The following is a 12,180-nucleotide window of genomic DNA, read 5'->3' on the forward strand; positions in this document are numbered from 1 at the left end:
CATGCAACAGTATCCTGTTTTCTAGGTAGCAAAACCAGGTTTCTCAAAACCAGGATGCTGGCGTATCCTGGTTTCTGAAATCAGGATATGATGTTTACATGCACAAACATAGAAAGGGGATACTCAAAAGTCCGATAATAACCGTCCATGTAAACACACTCATTATATAGAGAACTGTTGAGAAGACCCACTATTCAATTATCTGATTTATGCTCTTTGTGTTTCCCCAGTGGCCAAGACAACAACAATTGCTACAACAACCACAGGTATAAAGTGTCCACGTTGCTTTTAAGTAAAATACCCAAACATCCAACAAGTTCTTAATGTTGTACATGTACAATACTGGCCAAACATTAACGCATTAAAACATGTGAAATGCAACAGTGGACGTGCCATGTGGGATTGGCAGTGTTAACATTTTATTGCTTGAACAAAGGAAAAAAGGGTCTCCCGCACACTGTCAAGTCACTTGCAAAAGACTTTAATAAAACAAACAACGTTTTAAAGTCTTTTGCAAGTGACTTGACAGTGTGCGGGAGACCCTTTTTTCCTTTGTTCAAGCAATAAAATGTTAACACTGCCAATCCCACATGGCACGTCCACTGTTGCATTTCACATGTTTTAATGCGTTAAGACCCTTTTTTCCTTTGTTCACTCCCTACCTACAGTATGCTCCAACGCACCTGTTTTTCAAGATTTTTTAGGTGTGCATCAGCCTCCACACCTTGACAACATTTTATTGCTTTAAATCAATGTGCTGCGTGTGTCCAGCAGGCAGAAGGCTTCCTAGTTCGCTTTGTATTAAAAAAAAAACATCCTTGCAGGGAGACTGGCCAAATTTTAATCACAGTTCAAGCCAAGACATCTGTCTAGAAGATCTTCTGCCATTGAAATGTGAAAGTCTCTACTAGTTTCCACTGTTTGCCGATGTTGCCAGAGAGAAACCACAGTTAAGTCACAGCAAGTTCCTACAGCAGGTTTGGTCTTTGATGCTCATTTAGTTTCAGGACGTAAAACCAGAATTACTGAAAGCTTAGAAAAGTCTGTCAGAAAGGTCACAGGTTAAATAAAATGATCACGCAGGATGCGCCTTTTAAAAAAGGTTTTAGGGTCCTCCCTGTTTTTAAAAGTGTGTTTACCATGTTGGCTTCACCCTGAGACTTTACTTCAAACTCCATTATCTCGGAGGCGACCCAGAGGCCATCTGGATTGTGTTTTGTATGAGGACCAGGCTACAGCTAATCGAGTCAGAGCATTTTCTTCACTCACGGCACTAAAAACTTGAAACGCAGCACATCTCCTCACTTAAGTTCTTGCTCACTATCCTACAAAGTTTTAAGAAGCTCATCTGTTTTCTTTAAAACTTGAACTGTAAACTTGGACTATAAAACAATTGTAATAATTTGGTTTAAAGCCATTTTTGGGACAGATGCAATAAAACAAAAACACATTCCTTCACTTTGTGCCAGATTTTCCTGTGACTTTATTTTTTATTTTTTTATCAACCAGCACATCACAGCTGACTGAGCATGTTGGCACTTTGACAGGAACTGTTATGATTTTATTTTTGGCATAGTGGCATTTTGACTGACAGTTTTCAAATCCTCAGTTTACCGAAACACATTAAAATTGGGAAGAAAATGCAGCTCAGGCCAAGATTTTTTTTCTTTTTATCCGTGTTTATGTATGAATCCTACAGTAACCCAGTATAGTAACTGTTGCCTGTGATGTGGTGTCACAGTGAGACGTCAGGCTGTGAGAAACCTTCAACTGAGTGACGAGACCACCCAGAGCTTAGAGGCATCATGGGAGATGGAAGACCCCCATGTGGAGGGATACAGGGTCACCTACGCCGGCCTCAGGGGCGACCACCAAGAGGAGTCTGTGAGTTGCTTCAAGTTGAGAACTGTTTAAGTAAAAGCAAAATCATTTACAGAATCAGAAATAGTCAAATACAGATGTAGATTTAATGGTTTTGTGCTGCAAGTGTTTTTGATTTGAACTGCTTCTCTCGGTTGAGGGATATTTTTAGATCCTTGTTATTTCAAAGGTCTCCCTCCTTGTACTCCCTGTGCCACCTCAGGCTTTGCAGATCTCAAACACATGCATGCAAACACACTAATTACGTGGAATAGACAACACACTGTAGTTGTGAGGAGGACTGTTGTTGTCCAGCCAACTGCATGGCATTGGCGACTGCAGCGGTCAGTGTCGGGTCATCTGCTCCAATCAGAAAACTGATTACACTTTTAGTCCCGGGCCACTCGGCCTCTCCTTCCTGATCCCTCTATCTGTGGTAAGAGCCCTTAAGCTCGGTGCCATGTACTGACCCTGATCACTGATGCACACACACGGAGACACACACACAAACACACACACACATACCAGGCCTCTCTTTTCTTTTCCATCTGTGGGTCTATCTCTCCTTTTTTTCTCCCTCTTGTCCTCTCTCTTGCCACCTCCCCTTACTTTCCTGCCCTCTCCCTCCCTCCGCCCCCTGTTTTAATTTCCCAACGTGGTGTCAGAGCGGTAGAAGATGGAGAGGCCAGGCCAAGCCAGAAGACATTCCATTATCTTTTCAGTAGCCATTTACCTCACCGGGAGTCGAGATGGAGGCCAGCGGAGAAGAGAGCAAGAGAAACAAAGAGTGGTAGAAAAAGAAACAATCGCTAAACAAAATGGGGAGAAAAGCTTAAATCTGTCCTCCAGCTGATCGATAAGAGTTGTTTGAGGTCGCACCTCTTTCTAAGAGTTTGGTTGTGTTTTGATGTACGTGTGCGACTGTGCGTGTGTGTGAAAGATAGAGGGCAAAAGAGACAGTAGGGACAATTCAGTGTTTTCTGAGATAGTGGTTATATGTTTATGTGTTAGGGTTAGGGTTGAAATGTCTGAGTGTGTGGGCACTGCCCTGCTTTGACACTGAAAGTAGTTTCAGCACCTCAGTCAGAGCGGACAGCTCCTTCTGCTACATCGGCCTTACCTTAAAACACCTCTCTCTCTCTCCCTCTCTCTCTCTCTGTCTGTCTCTTTGTCTCTGCCTCTTCATCTCTTTCTTTCTCTTTTTCTCACACACACACACATGGGCTAACAGTTGGCTGGGGATCAGTGCTGTTAGCACTACAAAGGGAAGTTCATCTCTGTGCTGTTCTTGTGAAAGACTTGCTTCAGAAAGTAGACACTTTTCAGGAATTCACAGATTAAGTTTAGAAGCTTTCTGATGTACAGTAAATATCAAATATCAAAATTGTTTTGGTTTACAAACAAAATTAAAGAAGGAGCGATAGAAGAAGCACAAGTTTTACTTTTGGCAGCTATATTTTGTGTAGGAATTTCTGAAGAAACTGTGTCAAGTTCTTAGAAACAGTTTAAAATATCATCACTTGGTTGACAAAGCTATCTCCACTTACCTCGGTCCACTTACTGTACTTGCTTGTTTTTCAGTTTTCAACATCATCGTCATTTTCACAACAATAATCAACACAGCTCTGATGAAACTTGAAATGTTGGTACAGTAAAACTCATTTATGACAAACATAGGCAAGTCCAGATGTTTGAAATAAAACTTAAAGCTCCCTCAGTTCCATGACAGCTGAACACATTTATGATGAAGTATTTTTTGATGGAGTTGAGCACGTCTACTTGTTCCATGGTGAAGAATGACCTGTCAAACCAAGAATTAATCAGTCTCCATCTGGATTTAATTATATTCTAAAATACCAATGTTAGGTTGTTTTTCTAAGATTCTGTGTAACAAGTATGATATTAATGTGACAGTGTGGTGTCTTCCAAACTTTGATGAAAGAGTACGTTATTCCGATGAAAGAATATTTTCAGAACTTAAACAAAGATGCCTAGAAAGAACAAACTGCAACATTTATAAATGAAAACTCAGCAGTAATGGGTTTTTCTCAGCTCTTTTTTGCCTCTCCGTTGACCTCAACTGACTTTATTGACTAAACTGAAGTGAGCAGAATCCTTGAACAGTTCTGGTTCATATTCCCAAAGATGTATGTACCATTTTGCCGACACTCTCTATTTTAACAATTTAAATCTTGCCTCAATCCTTTCCTCCAAATGTCGCTCGTACAAACCAACAGATAAAAGAAACTGATTCTTCATGCCGTCTGCTGTATAGTGTGTTTTCCTGGTGTGTGTGTGTCTGTGCGTGCATGTGTGTTTGTATTGTACAGTATATGCGTGTATATATGTGTGTATACTGTGGTAAGTCCCAAGTGGGCAGAGCTCATCCTTGCCATGTGTGTGTATGTGTTTATCTAGGTGTTAGTTCCAGGTGGTCAGAGGAGAGCTGTGCTTCAGCCCTTGGTATCAGACACCCAGTACAAAGTGACAGTCACACCAGTGTACGTGGACGGACAAGACGGCATCAGTGTCTCTGCCCTCGGAGCAACATGTACGCCTTACAAATCTCACACACACACACACACACACACACACACACACACACACACACACACACACACACACACACACACACACACACACACAGAGACGAAATCTTATGAATTATTAACCACCCTCGGTCAGCTCTCAGTTTCTCATTTTTCGTCACGCAGAGATACAGCTCTCAGTTTAGGAAGAACACATCTGATAAAATTGAAAACTAATGAAAATGAATCTTATTTCAGCGAGCACGCTGCTAATTTCATGTTCGTTTATGTTCCTGAAGGAGAATGCAAATTAGGGAGATGACAAATACTGATGCGTTCTTAATTGTCTTAATGAAGGCCTTTCACAATTACAGCAGCTCTTTTCATTAATTAGATGATTAAATTATACCAGCTCTAATTGATTCTCTTGACTACCCCTCATGAACATTAATGACTGTGTCCTAATCACACAGAAAACTGAAATGTCAGACAAAATATGTCATCTCTGTACATGAGGGTGCTAAAGCTCACCATATTGCAAATAAAAAAAGCCCCTCTCTGCTTGGAAAGCAGCAAGGCAATAAATCAGAGCCAAGGCACACTTCATGTACAGCGCAATATGATTTTATATTTTTTTAGGGAGGAAAACTGGCTTCACACCTAAATCAGTCTCTGCAGGAATTTACAACATTGTGATATCTCAAATTCTACCACGCCTGGCATTGGTTGGAAAACAAACAAACAACAAAAAATAAATAAAAAAATGCAACTTTGCAGTGCTACAGTAATTTATACTTCACAGTTTGTTGAAACTAATACATCAACAAACTATATGCAGTGCTGTGTCTTTGGCTTTCTTGTGCTGTCACGAACAACAAGGAACAAAAGCCATAAATCATATTACAGCTAGATATTAGATTGCGCTACTTTTTTTGATAGCGGCCAAATTGTGACTGTTGTAGTTAATAAGAAACTGACAGGCATTTGCTAAGCTCAGGGCGTCATCTCAACACTAGTATTGGAAAATTTGAAATCATATCCAGCCCTAAATCATACACAGTCCAGACAAATGACTATACTTGTTTTTAACAGTAGAGGATTTGCACTGTTTCCCCCGGCTGTCAAACATGTCATTTAGCCATGCTTATGTCTTATCTGAACTGAAGTCTGTTCCTGTGAAGCTCTTCTCTTTTCTGATACTGACTCACCTTTTTTCTCGTGTTGTGACAGTGCCGCTCTTGTCCCCTGGAAATCTCCGCGTGTCAGAAGAGTGGTACAACCGGTTCAGGGTCACCTGGGATCCGCCTCAGTCTCCTACAGAGGGTTACAGGATTGTCTATCAACCTATTAATGGTACGTACACACACACACACACACACACTAAACTTTGGAGAAAAATAATGCTGATCCAAATGTCATTTGTACAATCAATCAGAAATTCATAAATGGACCCTTTGGGGTTGGTGAGTAAAATACACAGATAATGGAGATTTTTCACCGGGTTTTTTATTTTCTTGTGATGACAGACACGAAAAGAGGGGGGGAAATAAATTTTGTATTTCCACAAAACCTTCCAATTGTCAAGCACAAGAGTACTGATTTGTCAGATGTGGCAGACTCGTCCAAACAAACTAATCCGTTCCATTAACTCCAGTTAATATGTCTCACTGCAAGACAGACATATTAAGTCTCTGTGTTTTGGCTTTCCTGATACTGATTTCTTAACTTTATTTTTCTAACAAGGGGCTTAAAGCATTAAAGGAAACGTCAGGGATCCTGAGCTAAACTAGTACATTACCCTTTCTGGTTTATTTATTGTCTTGAAGCATCAACAAAGACCCATTTTCACCGTTCTGCTGCTTTCTTAGTGCTGATTGTTTCATCGTTCCAAGACAAGGCTCCAGTCTTTATAGTTTCCATGTCTGTTTTAAGTAATTTAAACACAATTACTGCGTCTCTGAGGATCCAGCTTCAAGCGGACAGTCTGCAGTAATCTGATTTTAGGAATTAAGTTGTAGGGAAATACATTTCAGTAGGCTGCTGTTTTCACTGTGAGAACAACAACTTGGTACATACAGTAACAGCAAGAGAAGTGCTTGAGGGACTGAGGCGCACACACACACACACACACACACACACACACACACACAGATATGCAACTATAATAAACTTGATGTAAGGATAAATGTACTTAATGTAATGAATGCATAAATACCCAAACACATACATACACAGAGACACACAAAAGAATGTACACACAGTTTGTGTCCGATTTAATAGTGCCCCACAGACTGTGTGTTTTAAAGATAATGCTGCTATTTCTTTATTTATGTTTTTCCCCCTCTATTGCTTTTGTTACTTTTTTAATTTGGCCCATTATTATATTCTTGCAGGATTTATATTATTTTGTAAAGCGCTTTGTAGCGGTTGTTTGGAGAATCTGAATTAATGAAGGTTTTTATTTTATTACAGTGGAGTGGAAAGTGTGTGTGTGTCTGTGTTTTTGTATGTATGTGTGTACTGTATATATAGAGTTTCCTTGTCGTTGAGCTTGTGCATGCATGTGTGTTTCTACAGGTTTGTGTATGTGGGGGAGATCACAAGTTGCCAGTATCTCCCTAATATAGCACACCTATTACATATCTGAACGCATCCATCAGCTTTAGTTACTTTTCTTTTAGTAACCTAGCAACCTATTAACAGACCAGACGAATAATGAGCTTCAGTGTTAAATCAGTTGTTTTGATAGATGTGGATTATGATTTTTTTTTTCTCCAAAGTGATCAGTGTACAGTAAAAGAATAATAATCAAGTTTTGCTTTGGGGGATGCGAGGTGCATCGTATTTCCACGTTTCCCTCATACACAATCCAACAACTCCACATCGCTCTCGTGGACAAGTTGTGACCTACACATTCACCACCACGCTATGAGATAATAACGTATAATTATGTAACATTACAACACATGAAGCAAATACTCAGAACTACTTGCTTTTGAAATCACTCTGCCCAGCAGCCGTGTCTGAAATGTAGTTTCGTTTACACATTTGCCTCGAAAACAACTCTGTCTCATAACGTTCCATTATTATTTCATAGCGTGGTGAATGTGCAGGTCACAACTTGTCCACAGGAGTGTTTTGAAGTTGTTGGATTGTGTATTTAGTTTGATGAGGGAAACGTGGAAATACCATGCACCTCGCGTCTATCCCGCGCCGATCTCAAAACAGCATGCACCGTCAATTAAAGGTAATTAATCTACTCTTAAAACTATAGGGATTATGGCAATGGGCGAATTTGCCAAAATGTTGAAACTAGGGCCGGGACTCGATTAAAAAAATGTATCGAATTAATTAGAGGCTTTGTAATTAATTAATTGCAATTAATCGCATTTTAATCGCATATAAATATTTGACCTGAGAACAGTGAGAAGCATTTTTTTTTTCACATGGATTTTAGTATACCATTGAATGACTGAATACATAAGCTTAAGCATTCAAGGTACTTAACGAAGACCAACAGACTAGGGATGCAAATTATCGATTAATTCATTAATCGATATTTGATACATACAGATTAAATGGTCTTTCCTGCCAATACACTATGATGATTACTGTAGTGTTTAACTAGGCTACTTAAATCACAGTAGCATAAACTGATTTGTTGAACTCAGCCTGATGTAAACATTAATAAAACTCAGTAACCAATCACACAGGCAGCTCCATGTTGTCCCTGTGTGATGTTCAGGGACAGGTCAGGACAGTCTGAAGACAGAGCTCTGAGGGTGAAGTCCTATCATAATGAGATGAGATGCACCTGTGACAGTGACAGGTCGTAGATATAGCGCTGCAGCTGAGCAATTAGCGCTATATAGCGCATTTAGCGTGCGCCCGTGTCTGTGTATCTATGTGCAGGCAGAGATGGTGTTTTAAATAACCATGCTAGCGTTTCACCAGCTCTCATCTCTGCCAGTCAGCCTCTCAAACTGCCGCCTCTCTCGCGTGCGGGCGCACCGCACGTAGACACATGTGAGAGAAAAAAAAAAAAATCAATTTTTTTTAAAATAAGTGCGATTAAAACGCCTTAATTTTTTAACACGTTAATTTTTGTGTAATTAATTAATTGTAATTAACGCGTTAAAGTCCCCGCCCTAGTTGAAATATCCCTTTATGTTCAGTGGTTGGTTCAGGTTAGGCGTCAATAACTCCACAGGTTTCAACTCCAATGGGTTTGAAATACTTTTATGGGGTCTCAAATAAAATCTCAAATCTTATATTGACTAGATTTTTTTGGTTTGTTGTGTGCTTTCCGAAATACAGTGACTTTTCTCATTCTTTGATTTCTCTGTCCTTTCTGTCTTGTCTCTCTCTCTCAGTTCCAGGACCAGTTTTGGAGACAACTGTGGGCGAAGATGTAAACTCCGTGGTCCTTCCGAATCTTCTGAGTGGGACAGAATACAGTGTTCAAGTGACCGCTTCCTACCCTACAGGACAAAGTGAACCACAACTTGTGAATGCTAAAACATGTAAGCACCTGCAATGACACACTTTATTGTACTGTAAGAGAAATTTCTAATTTATGTTGTCCTTATGTTGTCCTTTCCTTCCTTAGCATGCTAGGTGTAATTTTAAATTGAATTTATTTTTTGGAGGGAAGGGATTCTAGATATTAAAAAGTGTCAACCAAAAATGAGCATAACAAGGGCGTCGCCTCCACCTTGATTACAGTCATGGTCTGAATCTTTCACAAAGGAATGTGATTATGAGGCAGCAGCAACAGCAACAGAGATGCAAACTAGTTTTGGAAAGTGGGAAAGGTACAACATGCATATTAACTGCCAGCTGATACCATACACTTTAATTTCCATTGAGACTTCAGCAAACAGACAGATCGACAGAATGTCCCAGTCATGCAAGGAGAACAGTCTTATATGCATATAAACTTGGTATCAGTAGGCGCAGTAAAACCTAATGCAGACGTTAACTGTTCTCTGGTCTAAAACAAATTTCAGTGCACAGCTGGAAGTAAGAGAAAGTGAGTTTGGCAGTCTTTGTATATACAGTAAGAGTGGATATATGTGTATCTTTTCTTTCTTTAAACCTGCTCTGACAGTGGTGCTGTGTCTATCTCCAAACATTTCCTGTTTGCATGCGAGTCGGCGTGTGCGGCTTTCGGAAAACTGCTGCATCATTCCTTATTTAAAAATGTACTGTTGTCTTTAAGGTTTATTGTCCGACTGGTCATAAGGGACTCACTAAATGGGGCCTTGTCCAGTGGAATAAAAACAAATATACTTTAATTTTAATATCTCATAAATTGCTAATGCGTGTTTACACAGCAAAAATTGATTTCCACTTTTGTTCTCTGAAAAGCAATTTCCCTTAACTTTAGAGGGAAACATAGAGTAAATCAAAATGGAAAGAATATTTTCAGTCTATTTTCATTTATGCATTTACAATTAAAAATAAATGCTTTTGATACATTTGCTGTAGCGATGCAGCATCACTCAACTGTCCTTTAGTCATCCCCCAACAGAATGAGGGACAATTCTCATGTGCCCTCTTGACTCTCAAAATGAAAGATACCTTCATAATGACATAGAGTATGTAGTGATGACATGTGAACTTATCTGCAGTCCATAATTAAACTTACCACTGCTCTTGTGCAGCACAGAATGGTGGTACATCCATTGTCCACCTTACCAAGCAGTGGGTTCACAAGCCCCATTTATAACTAGGCCTATATATAAAATAAATATATAATAGCTTTATATAATATCATTATCTAGATGTAGGGTTTTCATTTATATTTACCTCCACAGTTTCCCTCTGCACATACTGTATTGTATTCTATATTACACTTTGTTTCCTACAGTGTTGGCCAGGAATTAATGAAATGACATCACTAAATAAGCAACAGAACATGTATTCAGATGAAAAAAAGTTACAGTGCACCGAGGTATCATATTTTCCAGTATTACACAGCCATCATAGTTAAATTCATTGTCCATATTTGTACTCTGGTGGAGAAAGTCTGATTTATTAAGGAGATGTGTTCAGTCATTTCTCATTCTAATAAGGGAGATGCTGTAACATATTTCCCAGGATACACTGCATTTATTGCAGCCATACCATGGGAGCCACCTGGCATGTTTGAATGAATAAATTACACATACTAACATGTACTGTAGTAGAGAAAGGTAATTATTGTTACCTTGAGGACCCTTAGATGAAATGTACCTGTTTCCTCTCAATGAAGTTTTATGTAGTTTGTATTTTGGTGGTTGTGTTTCAGCACCACTGAAGGCTGCTCAGTCAGTGTAGTCTCAAGTCTCAAGAAATTTTGTAGGATTCGCACAGAAATGAAAATAACATTTTTTTTTTTGAAGACTAAAAGTATGAGACTTGAGCTCCCGCTGTGAGAGGATTACATGACGAGACTCAGGCAGAAGGAGAATGAAGAAATAGTCTAGTAACTCAGTGTGTGGAGCTTGCAAAAGCAGATGGGTGCAAATGTTTGGCACCAAGCCTGGCAACTTGAGCACGCACTCACGCGCACAGAGGTAATTTCTGACTGATTGCAGCATCTCCATATGGTCCACCATAGTTTATATCCGTTACACTCTTTCACTTTGACCTTTGGATGTTAAATGGGCAATTACCAGCTAAAAATGCTGAGTTTCCTCTTCTTGATATGCTTGTTTTAAAAAATCTTTTAAATTTCTTTTTCTATAAAAAATATTTTAACTTTCTTTGCCTTGGTTTTCATGTCTTTTTTTCCCCTGTTTAAACGCTTGACATGTGCAGATTGGTTGTGCAGATAAAAATGGAGGCAGATGTAGCTCTAACAGAACCAAATCAAAGGTGTCCTGAAGCCATATACCAAATACTAATGAGCTAAATGACTCTATGCTGTGTGGCTTCAAAACAACATTATTGACCAACTGCAGTCAACAGTATAAAATGTCAGTTTGGCAAACCAGCTTGTGTGCTCAGGGCAGTCGAGTCCAAATGCTTAGCTTCATGTTGTTTATGAACCTGTCTTTGATCTGCGCATGCATGTCAGATTGATTTTATATGGAGTAAACTGAGGCCATAAGTGCATAATGTAAACTCACATGTTTACGTATATCTATGTTGATGTGTTGATGTTTTTGTGTAGATCGTGTGTGCATATTGTGTGCCTCTGTATGTGAGAATTTGTGTGTGTGTGTGTGTGCATGTTATTGGAAGGAAGACAGGTTGCCATATGCATTATTCAGTATTATTTTAAATAAGGTACTTGCCATATGTTCCCAGCATAGAATATCCATTTAATGGTGCAAGAGCCACGTTTATTTTATACCATTAACAAATTCTGATAACAAGGGAACAGAACAGAGAGAAAGAGACAAAGAGAGTGTGAGAAAACCAGAAGAGAGAGAGGCTCCTTGGAGGTTTTTTTTTGCTTGTGGTACTTAGAGCTCACTCCCAAAGCTTCAGCTATTTAAATTGTGCATGGTGTTTAGCTCTTTGCTGCATCATGCCTCATTGTTTCATCACATGACAGTTTAACATCTAGCCTGACCAGTTTTGGCACTTAATGATTTGTTTGAACTGAATGTTGTAATTGAAACTGTCAGTATAGATGCATTTCTACCATTTATTCTTTATGTGGATGCCAAACTGTTTATTTTTGTCCTGTCAGCAGCACAAAAAGATGCTCAACAAAATGCCTTCTGTTTGTGCAGCTCCAACCCTAATTCCAGCTTCAGTTTTTCCAACCCTGACCTTGAATACATCATACATTATGCAA

At 39.3% G+C, this 12,180-nt stretch overlaps 1 protein-coding gene across 3 annotated transcripts in view; it reads left to right on the forward strand.

Moving 5' to 3' along the window:
* Positions 1 to 12,180, forward strand: part of col14a1a (collagen, type XIV, alpha 1a) — a 139,979-nt gene that overhangs the window by 44,993 nt on the left and 82,806 nt on the right. For all 3 annotated transcript variants that reach the window (XM_085802236.1, XM_085802235.1, XM_085802237.1), the window contains 5 exons: positions 231 to 266; positions 1,742 to 1,884; positions 4,279 to 4,411; positions 5,619 to 5,741; positions 8,762 to 8,911. In XM_085802236.1, the coding sequence (XP_085658362.1) occupies positions 231 to 266; positions 1,742 to 1,884; positions 4,279 to 4,411; positions 5,619 to 5,741; positions 8,762 to 8,911 (585 nt within the window). The remainder of the gene's footprint in view (positions 1 to 230; positions 267 to 1,741; positions 1,885 to 4,278; positions 4,412 to 5,618; positions 5,742 to 8,761; positions 8,912 to 12,180) is intronic.

The sequence above is a fragment of the Trachurus japonicus genome, chromosome 16 (genome assembly GCF_045865225.1).
Source record: "Trachurus japonicus isolate A0001 chromosome 16, Traja_1.0".
NCBI classification, from domain to species: Eukaryota; Metazoa; Chordata; class Actinopteri; order Carangiformes; family Carangidae; genus Trachurus; species Trachurus japonicus.